General features: G+C 33.6%; 3 protein-coding genes across 3 annotated transcripts; 2 read left to right on the forward strand and 1 right to left on the reverse strand.

Annotated features, from left to right (window-relative positions):
• Positions 1-3525: 3525 nt before the first annotated feature.
• Positions 3526-6983, reverse strand: LOC116173311. The gene is made up of 9 exons (XM_031490686.1): positions 6374-6983; positions 5669-5823; positions 5546-5614; positions 5243-5484; positions 4914-5188; positions 4689-4858; positions 4144-4306; positions 3955-4088; positions 3526-3898 (listed from the first exon to the last, which is right to left on the reverse strand). Exons 1-9 carry the CDS (start codon positions 6438-6440, stop codon positions 3563-3565), a joined length of 1611 nt encoding a protein of 536 aa, XP_031346546.1. The 5' UTR covers positions 6441-6983; the 3' UTR covers positions 3526-3562.
• Positions 6984-7344: 361 nt separating this feature from the next.
• Positions 7345-8277, forward strand: LOC116173312 (lipopolysaccharide-induced tumor necrosis factor-alpha factor homolog). The gene is made up of 4 exons (XM_031490688.1): positions 7345-7503; positions 7586-7738; positions 7790-7952; positions 8007-8277. The coding sequence occupies exons 2-4, from the start codon at positions 7606-7608 to the stop codon at positions 8122-8124; spliced, it is 414 nt and encodes a 137-aa protein (XP_031346548.1). The 5' UTR covers positions 7345-7503; positions 7586-7605; the 3' UTR covers positions 8125-8277.
• Positions 8278-22917: 14640 nt separating this feature from the next.
• Positions 22918-23850, forward strand: LOC116173826 (lipopolysaccharide-induced tumor necrosis factor-alpha factor homolog). The gene is made up of 4 exons (XM_031491537.1): positions 22918-23076; positions 23159-23311; positions 23363-23525; positions 23580-23850. The coding sequence occupies exons 2-4, from the start codon at positions 23179-23181 to the stop codon at positions 23695-23697; spliced, it is 414 nt and encodes a 137-aa protein (XP_031347397.1). The 5' UTR covers positions 22918-23076; positions 23159-23178; the 3' UTR covers positions 23698-23850.
• The last annotated feature ends 1696 nt before the right edge of the window (positions 23851-25546 follow it).

The raw sequence follows: 25546 nt of genomic DNA on the forward strand, positions 1-25546 counted from the left end.
TTTTCTATGATTTTCAGACAGTCTTTGTGCGTCAGCAATATCTGGAATGGCGGTACGACGAATCACCCTTACATAAAGGTAATTGACAACAAAATTTGTAAACAAATAGTGCAAATTTTTATATTTACAGAACAACCAGCTACACAATATATTTGCAGTGTGTATATAATGACTACGATCTGCTTATCCCTTCAACTGGCTACATGATTTCTCACCGAACGATGGACGACACACGTTATAGGTTGCACGAAAACACATCACGAGTTCGAAGGGTTCGTAAACTGCTTGACCTTTCAGGACTTTTTTTAAGACGCATGTGTGTAATTTATTATAATTACTTTTACATAATAAACACTATTATTATTATTTAGGATGTTGACGCTGCCTACACACATAAAAAGATGTGTTTAATATAATTAGATAACGTTTCAATTAAACATATCATTGTTTCCCATATCCACAAAGAAATGATTAATTTATTTTAAATATATTAAATATTTATGTTAGTATGCTGGATTCAAGCATATTACTCTTGATTTAAGGTAATTTATTTCTTATTTAAAAGAAATGACATCGTTATGGGAAATCCCTGTATATTTAGTTGAAGTGTATTCTTGGTTGTTATAAGAATATTATATTCTTAATTCAAACATACATACTTTTAACGCAAAATCAAAAATAAATTACATTTAACAAATGTAATTTTTGTTTAAGAGAAATGAATTATTTAATTGGATACAAGTAATTGATCAATTTAAAGTAACTTTTAATTTTAATGCAAGTAAATGATCTTATTGGACTGAACGTACATCTAAAAGTAATTGTTAAATTTAAAGTCACTTTTAATTTTGATGCAAGTATATAATTTTTTTAAGCTGAACGTATACGGAATGGTATGCGGTAGAAAATAAAATACTTTATCCCCAAATTAGATGATTTATTTTACATAAAATAAACGTACATTTTTCCATGTGTATCAGTGTGGAGTGCAGACGTATCTACATTCTTTAATTCATTAAAAGTTATTAATTCAAATTTATCTAAAACTTCGACTTCATAAGCCCTAAGATGTTCGTGGAAGCTGCCGGTTTTTAAGCAATTACAGTAAAAAGAAAAGTTATTAAATTCGTCAATTAAAATATGTTTTATTAATCCAAATTGTGGAAAATCTTCATAGCTATCTATCAAAATGACTGAACTTTGTTTGTATGAAATTCCGTTAAATGTCAGCCACGGTACTAAAAAATAGTTTGAATTTACGATAAATTGGCAATCTATGTCATTGTTGGATATTTCCAACAAAGGCCCATAATCTAAATCATCTAGTAAGTTATTTTGTGCCATAATTCTATAGCAAAATTTTAGTTGCAGCCTTAAGCTTAGCGAGTAAGGTAAGTTTTTTTTACATTTTATAATATTTGAAACTGATTTTAGTTCTTTGTGCTTAGCTTCAAATCTCATACAACTCAGATGCACAAGGGGTCCCATTTTTCTAATAAGACCTGGATAATGTGTTAACATGTGAAATTTTGGTTTTAAAGTTTCAGAAAACAGACTCATGTATAAGGAGTGGTGTTCTTTAATTAACAATTCCAACAAAGCAATGCACTCGTCATTAATTTCCGGCAAAAGAAGAATTTCTGTTATTTCTAAAAGCATCAAGTATAACGACCAAATGTCATTATTAACTGGCACCAAATCACCAACAATTAGTCTAAAATGTTTAACCAAGCACAACATTTCAGATGACGAATTGATAATGCAGCCATTCTTCAAATGTTCATCTTTGATAGGGGGCGGAATGTTTTTGTCAGAAGTATCGTAAGTGAAATATCTTATTCTAGAGTTCAGTAGAGTTAAGGTAAAGAAATTTTGAGAAACTAAAGTATTTATAATTTTTGCCATAGTATATCTATGTACACCTTCAAACAAATCGTGCATTATATCACATACACTATGACTATAAACATGAAAATCGTGAACATCGTTAAAAATGCATTTTTCTTTTAGACCAAAATGAAGACCATCCACGTGATTTAAATATTCTATTTTATTTCTCAAAAAATTTTTATCTTCAACCGTTTGGGTTTGTGCCACATTTTTCTTACAATAACAAATTCTGCAATAGTAGTGTGCAGTGAAGCTTTCAACAAAACCAAAAATTGAATTCATGCCTAAATTATTACCTACAACCGCTACCAATTTAAAGAAAACCTTGTATTCTCTATCTTCAAGACTTAAGTTTATACCTTCAGTTGCTAAGTAATTTACTTCGTGTACTAATGTAGTAAATAATGCTTTATTACCATAATGGAATCTGTCTGTACTGTAAAATATCATTGTTAAAAATATGTTTTCTAACCGGCTAGAATACTGTGGAGGTGTAGTAGCAACGGAACAATATATAACTCCCAATTTATGAACACCGGCGTGACTTCCTAAAGGATTTGAGGTCTCAAAGTCATCGTAGTAGAGTATCAAAGGTAAGACTATCTTATTGTCTACATTATTGAAAAAATCTTTGTGCAAAGAACCATTGAGTATATTACAATAAGCACTACGTTTACAAATGTTGCCTTGATATGTAACAATTTCGTCAAAGACTTTGGGGAGTTCCAAAAAAAGTTTAAGTGTTTTTTTTAACGGTATGTAACAAAAACTGCGATCTTTTAAGACCAATGAAACTATATCTTTTTTCGCAGATCGAGTACCGCTGAGCCCAAGTACTTGTTCAAAAGGTTCTATTAAGTAATTACTTTGAAGAAAGTATTTAAATCTTTTGTGTTCTGTGTCTAAATGGAGAAATGGATTTTTTAATAATTTAAACATATTTGAAATTTGTGACGGTAAAGTGTTTCCATTAGCTACCTCACAACATTTTTGTAACAGGTCTAAAACACCCGATGATAAAAACGCATTTACAAATTGAATAATATTTTGAATGCAACTTTTTGTTATTGTTAGTTTGTCATAAAGCTGTGAAATGAATTTTCTTATTTCAGAATCTATTAAACTACAAAATTTTGATACAAGTGTGTCTAGACTATCAGAACTTACTGTGCGTTCATCTTCAATGTTATTAAAGTTATCTTGATGTGCAGCTTGTGCATTCTGAGGTAATACCGATGCAGTAGGTATTGTATGAGTGTCACGAACATGGGGCTTTACTGATGAAGTTGAAGGAAATTTATTAATATGTTTTGATGTTAAATGTTTAACGAATGCATCCCTTCTTGAAAATAATCGCCTACAATTTTTTTCTGGACACATAAAATTAGTCTTTTGGTGAAAGATTTCTAGATGCAATGCAAATTTTTTTGGATTAACAAAAGTACGTCGGCACTCTCCACACTTCATTTTACAATTTTATATATAAACTTTGTATTATGTAAACAAAACGTTAAATTTGAAAAAAAAATTCTGTAAGTAGTAATTGCTAAATAAAAAACAAGTTACAATATTCTTAAACTCAAGTATTTCTCTTGTAGACCTAATTAATAAATAATATGGCACCAAGTAAGTAACAATAGTATTTAAGAGATCTTGTGCTATCGACACAGAGTTAATCTTTTTTTAAAAGTTCCAGTATGTCCATAATATATGGAATGATATTATCTTGACGAGTATTTATATGATAAATGCCCTTCTGAATAATTAGGTAAATATGTTCTGCGGGGGCAGGATATTTCGCGTTTGTTACAAAAAATAATTTGAAAACATTATCAAAGGCTTGTTTCGCAGATTTTGTCTGGTACCTTAATTCGTCCACAACTATATAAAAATTGTTAAGTTGTTTTAATGAAGGCCCTTCCACTATCATGTAAGGTTGGACGGTCTGTTTTTTAATGGCCGCGGTTTCCTTGTTTTTCCTGATAATCTCATCTACGTCACCGGGAATCTGCACATTAAAGCAACATATTAAAGAACGTACTACATAAAATGAGAAATATTTACCTTAGCATGGCATATAATAGAATTGACTGCTTCTGCAGATGAAAATTTCCACAAATTCTTGCTACCCAAATTAATTTTGCCTTTAGGAGGTACTAAATACGCTAATATACTGATTTGTGCGGCAAATGTACTATCTAAAAACCAGAATTATTTGTATTTACACAACAATTCAACTAATTATACTAGTACCTTCCGTAATGCCCTCGCTGTTTAAAAGTGTAATTAGTTCCTCACAAAATTTATCTTTTATTGTAAGACTTTTATATTCAAAAATTTTTTGAAACGCGCTCTCCCAGTCCAAAATGAGCTTCAGAGTTGATTGTGGATACTCTCTTTCAAAATCCAAGTTAATCTGCAATAATCAAACAACTAAGTAAGTGTCACTACATTTAAAAGATATAATAGTATTGTAAACAATTTCATTATTTAATTTGGAAATGCCTTAGGAGGGTGGCTCAAAACAAAACATTTGGAAACTAAATGATTAAATATAAAAAAAATAAGATTTCATATTTAAAAGGGAAGGCCTTTCCAATTATATGTTGGATGCTCAATTAGGCATAATTAACATTTTTGGAGTTGTGCCTCCAGCGCCAAAGGATAGTGAGCGTGTTTTATTGTAAACGTTTTATACGTTAGAATAAAAAAATTGACGTGTCCGAGCGTTTTTCGAAAATTCACGTTAAATTACCGTTTGAAAATCTGCTTGAACTAAAAAAATTGATAAAACCTACCAAAACCTCTGAATTGTCTTTTTTTAAAATTGGCCATTCTTCAAAGAACTCTCTGACAGTCGCTGCAGTCGATAATTTCCGAAGCCCGTACGTATTCTTCCACTTTGTCAGAACTTCATCCCAGGGCTCATGCCTATTTTGCAGCCATATCATATCATTTTTTAGCTCATCTGTAAGTTATATTTTTATAAACATTTTATAAGCAATCGATATTTATTTACTAACCACTTTCTAACACTATTTGCCTTTCTTTAGTGTGACCATAACTGTCATCTTCATCCAAATAACTACTTTTCCTTTTCCTAATAATGACACTCGGTCCACAGTCATGTAAAAGGTTTCGACATTTGTCTACCAATTTACCGCGTGCCAGTATAGGTTTGCGAGTTATAGAGTCTCTCTTGCGAATGGCTGGAACATAGTAAGTACTAGCAGTTTCCTTTGGGAAAAGCGTTATTATTTTTGATGCTAGGACATTGTAATCCTCTGGTGTTAGTCGACTAAAAATTTGGTAGGTATTGGTAAAGGTACGACTTCATATGATGTAAACTCACTATTTTGCAACATAATCAAAAACGTGCTTAATAATTATTTCTGTTAATTTGTTTCTCCGTTTCATATCCAAAAATTTATTTTTATTGTAATATTCCAAAATTTCTGATCCAAATACGCTGGTACATAAAAGAGTTTTTAGATCAAATTCCGGTAGTTGAATTTTTTTAAGCATGTTTTCGAGTCCGATTTCAGCAGCCGGCCGATGTTGTTGGGGTATGATAAAGTATTGCTCGTTTCTCTCCTTTAAATAAGTATTAAAATTCAGATTCAATTAAACTTACGGCATGCATGATGCATTTTACCCTATTTTCTGAGTTTGACTCAAACTCCATGTTCGCCTGGATAAGATTTGATGTTTCGTCGTCAACCGCCTTAAATTTGTACAATTAAGAAAATCTGGAAGGTGTAGTATGTATACAGCATACCTGGACTACTTCGTGGACTACAATACTAGAATTCTCCAGTTCTTTTGCTCTTTTAAATAGAGATAAAAACTTTGCCCTGATCCCAATGCTGGGAATAAGTTCCTTTATTAAAGATTCTTCTAATAAAAAGAAGTTTGAGAGATCTATGTCGTTGTCTAAAAATTATAATAATTTTAGAAATATAGTTACCTAGTGATCTAAATTCTAATTAAAAAAATAAACACAAAATTGTAACTCGGATTGTAAGCAACATGAAATGAGAAATTAGATTACGGAATGAAAAATCTGCTATACACTCAGTTTCTCGCGGATTAACAATAATCTCTATATGTATATAGAGCATAAGTTATGAAGAAATGCTGGTAGGAAATAATTTAATAATGTATTAAATTTCATGTCGGTGACCTACAGAATCACACAAATTGTTGATTTATACCTACACCAAGTAAAACCATTAAGAAATACCATAATCGAAATTTGAAATGCTTGCCATGTATGCGTGCAAATCTCAAAATTCACCCAACTTATTTTTCCAAATAAAGCAAAAAGTAACAGGTGACCTAATCACATAATCCGATGTAATTCAATTACACCAATAATAATTATAATTAAAATAAAAGTAACAAGTACCTACCACTACTTGATTTGACTTTAGGTAGGTACATAAAAGGTAGGTACATAAGTAACTATATACTAAATACTTACTTTTAAAGGTTTCAATTAATTGAGGCAGTCCCCAATCCTCGAGTAAACTTTCAACATCAGCATACATTTTCACTTCATCCAGTAGCACTATTAAAGAAACTAAAAACTGCAAATTCACGGGATATACTGAACTGATACCGCTATACGAACATGACAAGACACTGGACAGTTATGGCGTATTCCTGTATATTCAGTGGGTTTGCAACTGCAATTTGCACGTTTAATATTCTGCTTATAAAGAAGCACGCATTAAATGAAAAATATAAGCATAAGTTCAAATAAAGAAATGCTTGTCTTAAGTATTTAATACATTTAAATGTAGCCAAATAATGAACAAAGAAAACGAGTGTTTCTTTAGTTTTAGACTCTCCCTTTCGGATTAAACATAATGTATCTTTAAAACAAATCCACTATTATTTTTCCACAAATAAAAGCTTCAAGCCGAACATAGGATTATTTTGACGTTATCATTCAAAAAGGTTCTCTTTAAATTTTTCCTACATTTCAACTAACGACATGTATGTTTACTTTTACGATATTGCTTTACATTAAAAAAATTTAACTAAAGAAATAATACTTTACTGTTAAATAAACTAGATCTCTTAAAATAAAAAATAATCTTTGAATTAAATGTTATTATGGTCAAATTAAAGAAACGAAATTAAAGCAATACAAAATTTTATATCAAGAAAAGGTTTTTTACCGTGTAGAACTAATTGGCAAAAAGTTGCCTGCAGGCAGGTAAATCTGCACTAATGCTTTTTTTATGTGTGGAACCGGAATGACCGGAGTCAACAACTTGTATTGCGCACACTACAGAGCAAATGCCTATCTAGTAGGGACAGTGGACACCTACTTTGAATCGGATTTACTAAGTACCACATTTGGGTAATTTAATTGGCAACCTTCAATTTTCATTGCTGCAACAGAAGTTCAAGCGAGAGTCACCGATTGGGATTTTCGGAAATATACGTCTTTTTTCTGACGTCAAGCAAAATTCTCCGAGCGCCCCTAACGGTAAACCAAACTTTGTTTTGTTAAGTTAGTTGTTGGCCTTTGGATGGTGAACTTCGACGCGATTATAAACTAAAACAGCACATAGTGGTGATTTTTTTCGTTTGAAATATAAGGTCAGCAATTACAAATTTAATTACTGTAACAATTTAACCTATCGTAATTTGTGTGTTTACAACGTGTACGCTACGTTTTTAGGATTCTCTGCATTTACCGACATGGGTAAAGATGCACCACCGCCGTACGAACAAGCCGCATCCCCAAACATCGGATTTAATGTCCCCGCGAACCCTCCGGCACCCGCCCACACATTCGTTCAAGGATCAGGACAGCCGATTTATGCGCCCTCGGGTAAGTATGTCGAAAGATATGCAATAAATTGTAATAAATTCGGACGGATAGGTGCATCAATCGTCGTGACCAACACACCCGTGGTACAAGTAGCTTTTGGGCCCCAACCCCAGCCGGTCACTTGCCCTTACTGCCACCAACAAACAACGAGTAAGATTATAACCGAGGCCAGCTCCAGAACCCACATAATCGCGGTAGTTTTGTGCCTGATAGGGTAAATGCAACCCTTGCTTTAATTAAACCGCATAAACTCACGATGTAATTGTAGGTGTATACCTTGCTGCCTCATTCCGTATTGCATGGATAGCTGCCAAAACAGGAATCATTACTGTTCCAGTTGTTCGGCATACCTAGGAATGTACAATGATGGCGGAAATCGCTGGTAACATGGTTCAAACTGAAATGCATTCTCAAACTGGACCATTTTATGCCTTTTATTTTTATATCTTTATTTGCGATGTTGCTTTAACTTTAACGAGTTTTGTTTATTATTTCATGCCTTCATCTTATGATATCACAAGATAAACGATTTAGTTTTACTGTTCGATTATTTTCACAACTGATATCGTTAATTAGTAATGGTAATTAATGATTTAATGAGTAATGGCTATGAGTAATACAGTGCATTACGTTTTTGAAGCAAAGCGCGATTAAGTTCACATTCCAAGACTGTAATCTATCCGGAAGTAATCAACTAGGTAGCTATGACCCAATCTGAGCAAGTAAGAAAAGAATGAAGTGGTGTCCGTGCAACCCATAGAAATTAAACAGCTAAGTATGGGGTGATTCTAAGCTTAATGTAACAAATCGATTTATGTGCTCATAAAAATGTCATTTCAGCCTACTAAAAAGTGCCACTTTTACAGAAAGAGCATCTGTAAACTCAACAAATTTGTGGCATAGTCAATCGTCTACAAAAATGATTGTACAACTTTAGGTGCAACCGTACTTGACATGTTTCAGTGTAAAACATCACTGTTTCACGTGAATCGTACGCGTTAAAAGTACAAGGTTTATCGGTACTATGGGAATAGAGAATTTGAACTTGCAAAATGAGAAGTAGTTCCAATTTTTCTTGCATGTCATAGAGAGCCATCTGGTGGTTACGAAACCAAGTTTTTGACCTCCCACCCCTTTTGCTTCCACCGTATCACCCCTAGAACCTTCGAAATTTGGTTGGTTTTTTAGTTTTTCAATCATATCTTTTTAAAGGTTCACTATCACTTTAGAAAAAAAACATTATTTACAGAAATTGTAGACCACGAAATATTACACAAATTTGATGTACAGGGTGTTCATTTTATTTTGACTACAACCTATTGCTATCTCGGTAACTATACGGCCTACGAGGTCTGTTCAATTAATTTTATTCTGTATCCAGTGATATAATATTTGTATACCCTTAAATAAGAATTTTATGGGAAAAATGCATGTTTAGATTTACATCAGTTTTATTTTGAAAAAGTTAAAATAAGTGCGCCATGGACGACACAAATGAATGTGAAAAACAATTACTTTGAAACAAAAACACGACAAATACATAAATTTACAAATACTGCTCAAATTGTGCTCCATTTTCATTAATACATACTTAACTGTATTCTTCGGAACAAATTACTTCTTACTGATCTTAACATTCGGCCTTCAATATTATTAAAATGCTCCTACTCTAAATGTGGACACACATTACTGTAATCTTTATCCATTAAATAGCCTTATCCAACAAATCTAATGGACTAAATCTGGCCACGAAATAGGGCCGTTAGTACCAATCCACTGATTCGAGAACTTAAATATTGCGTTACTTTTTGCCCATTGTGGGCAGGTGCACCGTCTTGTTGATAATATAAATTCTTACATAATTTAAGGGCAGATCATCTCACATATTTGCGTCTCTTAAAAATTGGAAATACCAATCACCCGTGAGAGTATCTTCATACATATCTTTCAAAATTGCTCATCTAAAGTTAACACTGAATTTTTTTTGGAATCTCACTCACAATATTATAGGGTTTTCCGTGGTCGGTACTCCAATAATGATTATTTCTTGCATTAAACATGCTATTATTTGAAAAATGTCATTCATCTGTCCAGATAATAAATTTTAAAAAGTCTCTTCCTTCACGAGATCACAAAATCATGAGTCAAAATCATGTCATTACACTAAATTTTATATTTCATGGATTTCAACAGATTTCACACAAACTTCAACGGATCTCATACATATTTCTCTGGATTTTACGAGATGTCACGGATTTCAAGCATACTTCTCAGATTTCATGTCAGACTTCAACAATAATGGACTACTATTTTTAATTATAATAAAATTCAACAAACCTAATTAATATTGGAATATTTGTTCATGATTTTATTTTAATAAAATGGCGACAAAAATCAGTTGTTTGGTATGTATCTCCTGTTCGGTTGCTTCCATCCAAAAAACTACCTATTACAAAAATGGTACTGGACTAAATCCTCTACAAGTTTTGTCTGAAACATTTTTTCCATTTTATATACAAATGGTTTCCATGATATTAAAGTGGGTCATATTTCTTAAAATTACAAATACAGCGCTCTTTCCTCAGGAAATTGCACTTATAATTTACGAATTATGTTGCAGATTTCTCCAAAAAGAGTTGGGAAGATGTCTTTTCTATAGATAACGCCTTTTTTCCTACTACTTTAATCTTCATTTTCCGCTTGTTATCGCAAACTGGAATCTTATTAATTCACTGAATGGTCGTAAAAAGCATACAAACATAAAGATTTTTAAGGATGAAGCTATGGTATCTGACTCACAAGCTATTGATATGTTCACCTTTTATTTTTCACGTTTTTATGGCAGTGCTGGCAAATTGACCTGTAATAATAAAAGTATACCTTTCTCTTCCTTTGAGGACGATATTTTAGTGGGATGGTTGAAATCATCCTTATCTTGTGGAAGTGATGAAATAAGTAATAGATTATTAAAATTAGTTAACCGTTTAATTGCCAAACCATTATATTACATAATTAATTTAAGTTATCAAACTTGTGTTTTCCCATGTCGTTTGGAAGTTGATGCGACTGTTGAAACAGGGAGTCCCAAATGACGTTGTCAACTATAGGCCGATTAGCTTGCTTTAAAATTTGTCCAAAGTTTTTGAATCAGTAATTAATAAACAATTAATGAACTATTTAAAAAAGTTCAATATCATTATTACCAATCAGCATGGTTTTGTCTGCATAAATTACAATCGATCGACTGACACTGCTTTATGTGAGTATACAGCTGAAGCTGCTTACAAAAGTTGTACTACACGGCATGTTTAGGAACGAACTCGTTCCATTTTCAAGTGTATAGTAAAAAAGGTTTTTTTCAGATCAATACACATTAATTAAGGCAGTGTATAGTACAGTATTGTATAGTACTTACACATTGGTGTAAGATTAAACCTTTCGGTAGAACAAAAATTGAATTTGACTTTCGGTTTGACAATAAGCCAGGACTCAGATTTATGATAAATGAACAAAATTCAATTAGCATATTGTTATTTTGAGCATTTTCTGAAATATGAACTGTATTATGTTTCACGGTCTATACATATTTCATCTACATTTTTAAGACTAAATAACAGTCTTAAGACTAAATAACATGTCACGTTATTACGGCTGTGGTTATTTTACAATGGTAGCCCGAATACATCGTTTGTCTATTTCAAGACCCATAGGGCGTATGTATTTTATCTGTGCCCATATGGATAGCAAATTTACGTTGATACGGTACTTTTATCTAATACGGTTTCGGATTGTAAAGCGTTGTATTTGTTGGAGTGCCTGCCAATAACCTGAATTTTACTTATTTTTAAGTTCAGAAAATGTTAACTTACAAGTAGCGTTTTAAAGAATCGGTAAAAAACCAAAAAAATTGGGAACCGTGTCAAAAAGCACAATGGCCACATCTGATTCGAGAAAATCGTGTTCAGTTTTCAGGAATGCGAGGGTAAGAGCAGTCCAAAATGGTTGCAAGTTACAATGTTAAGTGAAACGATGTAGAAAAATCACTCAACTGATTTATTGTGCAAATCACAGTCTTAGATTCCACGAAACATTCTTTTACAGTGCAAGGGTTTGCAGCCGTCCGGCAGTTGATTAGTCGCCTTCTACGACACGCAGTGACCCCTGCGGTAGGGGTATTCTTTCCCGCCCCTACACGGGTATAAATTACACATCGACAAGAAAAACCCAATGAAAATGGAGCGATATCCGTATCGAGAAATGCTTGCGAATAAATTATCGAACGTTATCTTCAACGTGTTTGAACTGCAATTTAAATTTAATTGTTGTTGCACATATTACAATGCGATATTGAGGCGAGACGCACGCAACGCAACTCATGGTCACTGCACGCACGCTTTGTGTTCTGTTGAAATTACTAAAAAAGAGAGAAAGAAAGCAAGAGATAGATAGAGGAGAAGGAGTTGAGAGAACAGAAAAAAAGTACAAAAGAAAATGTAAATAATAAGCATTTATTGCCACCAGTGGCATTTTAAGGTGAACATATTACTACATCATAATTTAATATGACAAACTTCAATTTCGAGTCTATCAGAAGGACACCTAGATCTTTCACCGATTCTACTATTACACATATTATTACACATACACAAATCGCGCTTATCAATTAGATCAACAAGACCCTGCAAACTTAAATGAATTTTTAGAAAAACGAGCAAGTAGCATGGCAGCATCAAATTCAGGTGATGTTGCTAATGCGGCCAAGTTTAAAACAATGGTCTCTGTAGCAACCAGCTCTACATAAACAAATATGAAAACTAATAAATTAAACAAATATAGCAAACGAGCTCCTGGGTATGGCTATAGCATGTGCAAAGCCAAATTTTAAACCTGATGTTAGTTTTGATTTTATTTAAAGTGTGTATTAATTGCTTCCATAAATAAGAAAATTGGCACTGCACATCATGCACAAAACCAAATTTGGAAAACGGCGCTACATTTGCTATTATTCCAAGTGGCTATGTATCAAATTTCATTTCTTTCGTTTATGAGTTATCGTGCTAACGGACGGACGGACGGACAGACACCGCAAAATTATAAACTCGCTAGGAGCTTGTTAATAAGCGTGAGATATCGCAATTCGAATGTGAATATTGCAACAGTAAAGGAAGTCATGAAATATATTGTATGAAATAAAAAAATTTCCCGGTACAAAAGAGATTAGAAGTTATTATTTTTTTTTATTATTAAAATTAATGTGTCTCAACATCAAAGGTCATTGACACAGGAACAATCAAGTATTAGCCATACATTTCTAAACTTAACCTAAGAGCTATACGCTAAATTTTGTCATAGATATTGATACTTTGGAGGAACTTGGTCGGTAGAGTTTAGAATTTCATTTAAGCTGTTCTTCAGTGTGTGGAAGCGTCGAGTATTTGCATGATGTTCGCAGTCGATAAGGATGTGTTTTATAGTCAGTGGATTGTTGCAGTGTTCACAGACTGGTGGAGGATCGGAGGTTAAGAGATGCATGTGAGTCAATCTTGTGTGTCCGATTCGCAGTCTTCGAATGATAATTTTACTTTTCCTGGACATGGGGGCAGCTTTAAATGGCTTTACTGTTGGATTGATCTCGTGAAGTTTTGAGTGAACACTGTTCCAGTGCGTCTGCCAGGTTTTGCGTATGTGGCTCTTATAGAACGCTTTTAAGTCTGTGGAAAGTTGGATCGAGTTTTGGAAGTATGCTAAGCGTTGTGTCGATAATAGGAATTGTTTTCCTCCATGGAGGGTCTATTGCAACTGGGTTGGGTAATGTTTTAGAAAGGTCTACATTAGCGAGAAGCGGCGGGGGCATTTCAGGTAGTGGGATTGGGTTGTGAGATGGATGAGAGAGTCNCCACAAGCAGGTTAACTGAGGATCAAAACTTTTTTTACCCATACATTCCTATTACATACTTTTACGCTTACACGCCGATTTAAAAACGAACAATTACTATCAAAACAACACAATATTATATACAGAGACGTGGACGAACATTGAAACCTCTCCTCTTCGATCGAAAAAAATAAGGAATAAAAAATTTTTCTTTATTTTCCTCCCTCATTTACAATAGAACTTACCTAAAATAGAAACATCAACCCTAAAAAGGCAAATGACTGCAGAAAGCAGGATTGTACCACAGATTTTAGTAGATATATTTAAATCTGTGATTGTACGCGTATCATACGCCCATACAGGAATACTACATTCGGAACAACTGAATTAGGAAAAGTCATAAATGGATATTGCCAATTTCGGTGAAGTCTGTATCCTACCTTATCGTTTTGCGTCACTTTACATGCAGAGCTGGGTAGAATACTTTCAAAAAGTATTTGAATACTAAATAGTAAATACTTTACACAAATCAAAGGTATTTGAATACTAAATACTTTTACGTCCCGCACAAGCGAATACTAGATACAGATACATTGAAAAGTATTCAAATACTTAAAAAAATAAGTATTCAAATACTTTAGAATATATTCGAATACTTTCAAAAGTATTCGAATACTTGTCACTCAAATACATTAAAAATTTAAAATAGTATACTAGATAAAAGTCTTGATACTACTTAAAAAATCAAGTTATACTTTGTATGGGGTTAGCTTTTTTTATATTTCTATTGTTATATACAAATTTAAGGGGAGTAAAAGCGTAATATTATTATTATATAGGAGGTACCTACCTACCAGGACCTTTCTTATACCAGTTATATACTTAAGAATACGTGTACCAGTTTTCAAAGCGATCGCACGTCGTGCACATGATACGTACGCCTTTCTGAAATTAATCCTAGCGATTTTGGAACAGATCCTTTATTGACCTTCCGTTTGTCCGTGTGCATGATAGTTTGTTTAGAAACGTGCGATAGCTTTGAAAATTGGTACACATGGTCTTAAGGATATAAGAAATGTCCCTATTGTTTTTAAGTTACGTAGACTATCGAGTTCGGTATTCAGATGTATCGGATTTTTATATTTGATTTTGTGACAATGGAAACTTTCCCTAAACATTTCTAAATTGTTCTCAAATATTTGAATAACTTAAAAGTACTGCCTATTTTTTAGGTCGGAAAAAAAATTGTCTGAGATCGACCGGGAAAACATTTTCTTATAGAATGTGGCCTGTAGAATCCATAATTTCAAACAGTTCCAAGATTGGGCCACTAGTTCAAAAGTTACAGCCCTTTGAATTTTCTTTCGAAATTGGTTTCTAGTCTATAACTTTTGATTGAGAAGTCTGATCGAAAAAGTACGAATTGTTTTGGATTCTACGCACCAAATTTAATAAGAAAGTGTTTTCCCGAGAAATTTTGGTGTAGTCGATTTTTGGTAAAAAAGGAAGGTTATACACTGCCTTTTTTTGAGCCCCGAGAAAAAAATTGTCTCAGATCGACCCGGAAAAAAAATTTTCTTATAGAATGTGGCCTGTAGAATCCATAATTTCAAACAGTTCCAAGATTGGGCTACTGATTCAAAAGTTACAGCCCTTTGAATTTTCTTTCGAAATTGGTTTCTAGTCTATAACTTTTGATTGAGAAGTCTGATCGAAAAAGTACGAAATGTTTTGGATTCTACGCACCAAAATTAATAAGAAAAAGTGTTTTCCCGAGAAATTTTGGTGCAGTCGATTTTTGGTAAAAAAGGAAGGTTAAGTATTCAAATACTATGCGAAGTATTCGAATACTAAATATTTGTGAAAGTATTTGAGTTACAAATACAAATACTGCTTCCATAAAAGTATTTAATTACAAAGCATTTGAATACTTTAAAGCATTTGAATACTAAAAAGTATTTACAAAATCGAATACTGCCCAGCTCTGTCTACATGCTACTTCTACCATTTAAAGCCAATGGTACACCTAACTATCTACATACACTAGTTCCTAACCTACTGAAATGTCGGAATTTGAGCCAAGATATACTTTAAGATCCTTTACGTGCCATTTCCCTTCATCGGATCCATCCAAATTACTTAACTCATACACTAAATTTGGAAATTCTAACCATATTTAATACATACTTGGGCGTTAATATGCTAGAAAATTTTTTACTAGCGTCAGAAAGAACTTTATTCCTGCGCCTTACTTTGTCTCCAGCATTGAACGATATACATATGTCTTTTACGTAAATTATAATAATTTGCATTATTGCGATAGGCCATCTGCTACACTTTCAAAGACATCCTTTTATACCGTTACTATTATAATCGTAACGTTAGGATCAGCAGGATCGAGTGTTAAATCAGCAGTACTTTGTATTTTGCCGTATTAATCTCGACTGGGGCAAACTACCTTTCCATAATTTAAAAAAAAATGGGGTTACCCCGATACTTCATGAGTTGACCAATTTAAAGCGTATTGAATTTTAACAATGTTCTTAGTTTTTGGTTTTCATTGACAAAGCTTCTAATTGCGGTGCCTATTGCGCGATTGGCATTGTACCATATTTATATAAGCATTCACTAAAGCTGTAAACTTTGTGCCAGTGAACAGAGTCTCAGTATCACAGATAATAAAATGCGGCACGGCATATACTAAAAACACTTCCTCTTCAAGGAACATGACAACGCGATCTGCAGTGGCCTCTCTCATAGGGTTTAACTGAATCAATCACTTACAACAAGCAGATACGAATTTCCTTTGGATAACCTAGGCAAGGGACCCATTATATCGACGGTTGTAATTTGCCACTTATGAACTTAGACACGACGATTTTCATTTTTGGCCAATCTTCTTGGCCCTTTTATAAAACCCTAAGTGCAGCTGTAGGTGGATCATGAAGTTCGTTTTTTACTCGTTTTCTTTGTCCACGAGGCACCAGAATTAAATAAAAGGTAATTCTAATGTCAAAAATAAAAACTTATCTTTGAGATGCGATCTGTAGACTGCCCGTAAGCCACCTCGTATCCAAATCCGTAGGTCCTGCCCAATTCACAAAAGAAAAATAATCACAACTAAATAAACACGTCCGCTGTATTCAGCAGTCGCGTAAAGAGTGTTACGCTACTTCTAAATCGGCAAAATATTGTTACCTAGGTAATTTAGCTCGAAACCGGTATAATATTGGTATTTCGTTTACTGAAAAGAAACTGCGATTAATCTTATGATTTCGGCAACATTACAGTGAGGTCGCCCAATCTACCCTTAGGGGTGAAAGGAGATTTCTTGAAAAAGCAGAGTCTAACCAGTATTTTTTAACAAATAATGAATATTATAGAGTTCCATTCAGTTTTAGGTAAGGCGTTCTTAATGATTTTAAACTAGGAGATAGATTTTTACAGGATAATCAGAAAATTAAATAAAAGTCCTGTTCTCATTATTTTTAATAGTGGGAGTTAAATTCCTATACTCTATTGTCTATTTATTTTAAGAAGGTAGCGGGTAGAAAGCATAGGGACCTGCACAGTGATATTTCTCCTATGTATCTTATCTTTAAACACATCGCCATCTACTACCTTCTTATAATGAATGCAGTACAGGGTAGCGTCAAAAATTCCCGACCTAACATAGATCCAGAGATCGCAGCCAGCCAATACTTTCACAATACGATACTTCAAGTCTTATTAGGCTTGGAAAAACAAGCATGTAAATTCGAGTACCGAGCTGTGATCAAATTCCTTACTCAAGAAATTGTTTCTCTTCAACAGTCGGAGGGTGTATAGGGTAAATTCTGTAGATTGAGTAAACCGATTTTGAATCGGGCGGGAAAGGCAGAAAAAAGTCCAGGGTTTGTAACACAACCGTTCGCCGAATCATCCACGACCATTTAAGGACGAATTAAATTAATTAATCCAATCACTAAAACTTCAGATTTTCCTCCTTCTCGCAAATCAAATCTGACGGAAATTAATTGTCAAATACTTTTTCTAGTACCAACTCTTGATTGTCTTTAATTCATGTGGACTGTAAACGTGATGAATTTCTTCGCTATTGTTAATGTACCGTCAACATTCAATCCTGCTCGATTTGGAACAAAATTATGTTAATAAATTGGGAATGAAACCCAGCTAACATTTTTTAATTCTGTTTGTTTATTAAATTAGAAAAGATTCTATCTATCTAAAAAACCAAAGCATACTTTTGCATAATATTTAACAGACTATAAAGTAGGTATAACGTTAAAAAGGTAAATTAAAGATACAATCAAAAACGAACAAAAAATTCAATGTTTTATGTGCGGCCGGAAGATATCAACTGATCTAAACCATTGAATAAAAATGATTCAATGCCTAAATCAAATTAAAATACAATGTTTTAAGAATCTATCTGAAAAGATAAGAATTTGGATTTCAAATATTGTAATAGAAATTGTCTTGATTTATTTTATAACCGTTGTAATGACTACCCTGATAAGGATTCTGATAGCACTAAACTAGGTATAGGGAATTCTTTTGGTGTACTGCATTTAAACATTCAAGGGTTGGCTAACAAAATGCTAGACTTTGAAATTTTTTTGTCTCAGTACACAAATTTGGATGTTTTGTGTGTAAATGAACACTGGCTTGCCCATGATGACCAAATAATTACCTGTCAGCTTAAAAATTTTGTAGTTGGCAGTCATTTTAATCGCAAGTGTTTTCAAAGAGGTGGGGTAATGATCCAAATTAAGCCTAGCCTCAGTTTTTCCAATTTACAGTTTGTCACTGATTTAAGTATAGAAAAAGATTTCGAATGTTGTGGTCTTCAACTGTTATCCAATTTTACATGTGTAATATCAATTTATCGTGCACCGGCAGGCAATATGGGTGTCTTTTTGACGCAGCTTGAACAGTTACTGATAATGCTTTCTACGAAAAAGCGGGTTATCATTTGTGGTGATTTCAAATTTACTACTGGATTCAAAAGATGTAAAGATGTTTGTATCATTACTTAGCTCCTTTAACTTCACAAACTTTGACACCCCGACAAGGGTCACAAGTACATCAGAGACGTGCATTGATAATATTTACACCAACTTTGATACATTTTGTTCAACCAAAAACATTTACATCGATTTTTCGGACCATAATGCCTTAATACTCAACATGACAGGCGCCGTCTCTAAGATACACTACAATAAACACGTGTACAGAAAGGGAAGAAGTAAGATAATTTCTTTAGCAGTGTGCTAACGAATACGGATTGGTCACAAATGTACACAGCTAAACATGGCAAATTTGATATATTTTATAGACAGTTTTTATGTTGTTTTAATAAATCGTTTCCTATAAAAAACCTGCGCTCCAACGTACATAAGAAAGGATGGATTACTAAGGGTATCAAAAAATCGAGTAAAACAAAACGGGAACTGAAGCAAATTGTTAATCATTTTCCCGATCCCACCTTAGTAAATTACTATAAGTTATATTGTAAGAAATTTAAAGACATAGTAAGGGCCGCACGAAGAAATTATATCGCCGCTGAAATTAACAAATCTCCTAATGTTATAAAAACAGTAGGTATGGGAAGTAATTAAAAATGATTTAAATAAAAAAAAACAGAAGCTAGGGAGAACTTAAACTTGGTTGTTAATGATATCAAACATTATGACCCTGCTGTTGTCGCAGATTGTTTCAATAGTTACTTTGCTGATGTAGGTGTCTCCATCCAAAAGAATATAACTCCTATTCCAGGAGGGAAATTATTAATGCCCTCGAATAGAGGTACATCTTTGTTTCTTAGTCCTATTACACACTCCGAAGTGGAATCAATTATAAAATCTCTAAGAAGCACATTATCTACTGGATATGATGATGTCCCACAAAATATTATTAAGGTCGTTGCTAAATTAATTTCGAAGCCACTCGCATGTGCCATTAACGATTGCTTTGAAGCTGGGGTTTTCCCAGATGTCTTAAAAATTGCTAGAATTCGTCCTCTATTTAAATCAAAAGATAAAACGAGGGTAGAAAATTATCGCCCAATTGCCATTCTGTTGATTTTTTCTAAAATAATCGAGAAAGCTTTAAAAAACCGTATTATTGAATATTTTAGACAAAATGATCTTTTTTGCAGCCAACAACACGGGTTCATACCCGGCAGATCTACTAGTACAGCTCTCAATAATTTAATGTTAAATATTTTAACGGGTTTAAAAGGGGAGAAGTGGACAGCTAGTGTTAATTGTGATCTATCTAAAGCATTTGATGTGATTAATCATACTATTCTATTGAATAAATTATTTCATTATGGTATTAGAGGAATAGCTTTACAGTTAATAAAATCATATCTAATTAACAGAGAGCAATTTGTACAAGTTTCACATACCGAATCCGACCGACGGCTTGTATCAAGTGGGGTGCCTCAAGGCTCCGTCTTGGGACCTTTACTTTTTGTCATTTTCCTTAATGATTTGCCATTTAATTTTGGATCACTTGAATCAGTTTGCGGGGTATCTATGTATGCCGACGACACTAGCTTTGTAGTCACTGGCACGTCACAGTCACAACTTTCAAATAATCTGATACATATATTATCTCAAGCACATCGTTGGTTCTCAAATAATCAATTGCAATTAAATGTCGATAAAACCAACATCATTGTATTCGGGAAAGATATTACGCAGTTTGATAATTTTAATTTTGGTAATGTTAAACTTAGTTTTGTTCACACATGTAAAATTCTGGGCCTTGAATTTGATAATAAAATGAAATGGCGCCAGCATAGTTCATCATTAATTTTAAAACTGAATAAAGCGTTATTCTCTCTCCGTCATCTAAGACGCTTATGTCACTATGATACATTAAGGAGTGTATATTTTACATACTTTGAATCTCATTTACGATTCGGTATACTATTTTGGGGAAACTCAAACCTTATGAGCAATATCTTTAAGCTGCAGAAAAGAGCCATCCGCATATTGGTTGGCATAGGTCCGCGGGAGTCATGCCGGTCTCATTTCAAGGAATTAAAAATTGCGACCTTATACAATTTATATATTATTGAATGTGCAGTGTTCGTCCACAACAACATTCACCTGTTTGTTGCTAATGCCAAGGTTCACAATTACAATACAAGACGTGGTAAGTTTATTAGAACCCCGGTTTCAAAATCTAGTATTTTTAACAATTCTTTCATTGTAACAGCTATAAAAATATACAATAGCCTGCCAAATACCTTAAAGGCAAGTAACATTTCTGGTTTTAAAAAAAATTTGAATGCATACTTCAGGGAATTTGTTTTTTATTCTATATGTGAATTTTTTGATTCTTTTAAATAACCATACATATTTTAAATTGTTTGTATGTGTACACCTGTATTGTAATATTTAAAAATTTTTTGTGTGTGTGCACATCTGTATTGTAATAATTGTTGTTTATTGTGCAAGATTATTCAACACCTTACGGTAAATATGAATAAAGTTTATCTATCTATCTATCTATCATGTTACAAACATATATTACATTATGAAAATCTCAAATTCAAACATAAAAAATATTGCAAAAATTAAGTTTTTCTCCAACCACCTGAATAAGACGCTATTTTGTGACAGTGTTCGGTACCTAAAATTGACGTTTTGCGGATTAATCGCTTTCACCATGGCAACTGTACAAAAAGTGGATACTTTTGGTCCTAGTACCAAAAAGAAATTGACCTTGAAAGTTGGCCAATTAAAAAATTACAATCACGGAGATATGTCACATTGACATCGTTTTACATTGCAGGTTGTAAGATATTTCTATACATACAAATCAAATATTTTTTGCACATTCAATGCAAATAATGATGTTACCTATGCGTATGTACATGTATTGAAAATAATTTACGCTCGCTATTTTTATTTAAACCATGTGTAACGTAATTTACATATTCCGTGAACGGAATTTTAATACGTATACAACCCGCCGTAGCGCGTAAAGCCATCTACTTCAGACCCATTGCACTATTATCTGTCATTTTGAATTCAAAATTTGAAAAAGTTAATTGCAATTAATTTTAATTAAAAAACTGTATGGTAAGTTTTTTATTTCAATACAAAATATAACAATATTAATTGTATATACAATAGAAATGACTGAAACTGATAGCGACATGGATTGCACTCCGCCAGAGATTATAGAAACGGCAGAAGATGCTACCTCAAGATTTGCTCCCTACAAAGTCGCGAGAGGTGAGAAGTAAGAAGTAAGAAAGAATAGGTTATAAGTTAACCTAAAAACTAGAGTGGCATGACACGTGAGGACAAGAAAGCAGAAGTTCTTATACTAGTAGTGAAACTGTGACTGAATCTAAATTCGAATATAATTTGAAGTAAAGGGGGTTGGAGAAAAAATTTTATGTTTTATTCGTACAAAAAATGCGTTTTCGGGACTCGGAAGGTTGCTGGACTCCGCTAACGCGTCGTCCAGCAACTATCTTCCTCGTCCCGAAAACTGACATTTTTTGTACTAATGAAACAAATAACTATTTTGTCTAACTTTAGGGCATATGCGCGACCGGAATAGGTATGTTAACCGATTTTGAAAAAAATTTGTTTCTTGTTTTATCCATATATTTCCGTGCTATTACAACTTTGAAATTAAAAAGATAAGTTTTTTGTTCTTTCGGTCCACCACTACAGAGTACTGGCTACCTTCACCTTCAGAAAGGTAGAAGACGCGTTTCTGCCTGCTAAAATATAGACGGGCGTCTAATGATTTGTTTCCGTCCACAGAATACATATATTACCCCAAATATAACCCTCATATTGATTGATATTGATAATTACCAATTTTTTTCCAATATATACAGCACGACTGAGCAACATGTCGTTGTTTTCCTGGGAATACAATTGAATTGCGTGTGTTTCCACGCAATTCAGGTAACAAGAAGTGCTCTAGATGAATGAAAGTGAATTTAATATTGTTCGCAAGCAGCGTTGCTGTGATCTTTGAGTATAGTTCTATACTAAAAAACTAGAACTAATTGGCAAAAAGTTGCCTGCAGGCAGGTAAATCTGCACTAATGCTTTTTTTATGTGTGGAACCGGAATGACCGGAGTCAACAACTTGTATTGCGCACACTACAGAGCAAATGCCTATCTAGTAGGGACAGTGGACACCTACTTTGAATCGGATTTACTAAGTACCACATTTGGGTAATTTAATTGGCAACCTTCAATTTTCATTGCTGCAACAGAAGTTCAAGCGAGAGTCACCGATTGGGATTTTCGGAAATATACGTCTTTTTTCTGACGTCAAGCAAAATTCTCCGAGCGCCCCTAACGGTAAACCAAACTTTGTTTTGTTAAGTTAGTTGTTGGCCTTTGGATGGTGAACTTCGACGCGATTATAAACTAAAACAGCACATAGTGGTGATTTTTTTCGTTTGAAATATAAGGTCAGCAATTACAAATTTAATTACTGTAACAATTTAACCTATCGTAATTTGTGTGTTTACAACGTGTACGCTACGTTTTTAGGATTCTCTGCATTTACCGACATGGGTAAAGATGCACCACCGCCGTACGAACAAGCCGCATCCCCAAACATCGGATTTAATGTCCCCGCGAACCCTCCGGCACCCGCCCACACATTCGTTCAAGGATCAGGACAGCCGATTTATGCGCCCTCGGGTAAGTATGTCGAAAGATATGCAATAAATTGTAATAAATTCGGACGGATAGGTGCATCAATCGTCGTGACCAACACACCCGTGGTACAAGTAGCTTTTGGGCCCCAACCCCAGCCGGTCACTTGCCCTTACTGCCACCAACAAACAACGAGTAAGATTATAACCGAGGCCAGCTCCAGAACCCACATAATCGCGGTAGTTTTGTGCCTGATAGGGTAAATGCAACCCTTGCTTTAATTAAACCGCATAAACTCACGATGTAATTGTAGGTGTATACCTTGCTGCCTCATTCCGTATTGCATGGATAGCTGCCAAAACAGGAATCATTACTGTTCCAGTTGTTCGGCATACCTAGGAATGTACAATGATGGCGGAAATCGCTGGTAACATGGTTCAAACTGAAATGCATTCTCAAACTGGACCATTTTATGCCTTTTATTTTTATATCTTTATTTGCGATGTTGCTTTAACTTTAACGAGTTTTGTTTATTATTTCATGCCTTCATCTTATGATATCACAAGATAAACGATTTAGTTTTACTGTTCGATTATTTTCACAACTGATATCGTTAATTAGTAATGGTAATTAATGATTTAATGAGTAATGGCTATGAGTAATACAGTGCATTACGTTTTTGAAGCAAAGCGCGATTAAGTTCACATTCCAAGACTGTAATCTATCCGGAAGTAATCAACTAGGTAGCTATGACCCAATCTGAGCAAGTAAGAAAAGAATGAAGTGGTGTCCGTGCAACCCATAGAAATTAAACAGCTAAGTATGGGGTGATTCTAAGCTTAATGTAACAAATCGATTTATGTGCTCATAAAAATGTCATTTCAGCCTACTAAAAAGTGCCACTTTTACAGAAAGAGCATCTGTAAACTCAACAAATTTGTGGCATAGTCAATCGTCTACAAAAATGATTGTACAACTTTAGGTGCAACCGTACTTGACATGTTTCAGTGTAAAACATCACTGTTTCACGTGAATCGTACGCGTTAAAAGTACAAGGTTTATCGGTACTATGGGAATAGAGAATTTGAACTTGCAAAATGAGAAGTAGTTCCAATTTTTCTTGCATGTCATAGAGAGCCATCTGGTGGTTACGAAACCAAGTTTTTGACCTCCCACCCCTTTTGCTTCCACCGTATCACCCCTAGAACCTTCGAAATTTGGTTGGTTTTTTAGTTTTTCAATCATATCTTTTTAAAGGTTCACTATCACTTTAGAAAAAAAACATTATTTACAGAAATTGTAGACCACGAAATATTACACAAATTTGATGTACAGGGTGTTCATTTTATTTTGACTACAACCTATTGCTATCTCGGTAACTATACGGCCTACGAGGTCTGTTCAATTAATTTTATTCTGTATCCAGTGATATAATATTTGTATACCCTTAAATAAGAATTTTATGGGAAAAATGCATGTTTAGATTTACATCAGTTTTATTTTGAAAAAGTTAAAATAAGTGCGCCATGGACGACACAAATGAATGTGAAAAACAATTACTTTGAAACAAAAACACGACAAATACATAAATTTACAAATACTGCTCAAATTGTGCTCCATTTTCATTAATACATACTTAACTGTATTCTTCGGAACAAATTACTTCTTACTGATCTTAACATTCGGCCTTCAATATTATTAAAATGCTCCTACTCTAAATGTGGACACACATTACTGTAATCTTTATCCATTAAATAGCCTTATCCAACAAATCTAATGGACTAAATCTGGCCACGAAATAGGGCCGTTAGTACCAATCCACTGATTCGAGAACTTAAATATTGCGTTACTTTTTGCCCATTGTGGGCAGGTGCACCGTCTTGTTGATAATATAAATTCTTACATAATTTAAGGGCAGATCATCTCACATATTTGCGTCTCTTAAAAATTGGAAATACCAATCACCCGTGAGAGTATCTTCATACATATCTTTCAAAATTGCTCATCTAAAGTTAACACTGAATTTTTTTTGGAATCTCACTCACAATATTATAGGGTTTTCCGTGGTCGGTACTCCAATAATGATTATTTCTTGCATTAAACATGCTATTATTTGAAAAATGTCATTCATCTGTCCAGATAATAAATTTTAAAAAGTCTCTTCCTTCACGAGATCACAAAATCATGAGTCAAAATCATGTCATTACACTAAATTTTATATTTCATGGATTTCAACAGATTTCACACAAACTTCAACGGATCTCATACATATTTCTCTGG

The sequence above is a fragment of the Photinus pyralis genome, unplaced genomic scaffold (genome assembly GCF_008802855.1).
Source record: "Photinus pyralis isolate 1611_PpyrPB1 unplaced genomic scaffold, Ppyr1.3 Ppyr1.4_LG6, whole genome shotgun sequence".
Classification (NCBI taxonomy): domain Eukaryota; kingdom Metazoa; phylum Arthropoda; class Insecta; order Coleoptera; family Lampyridae; genus Photinus; species Photinus pyralis.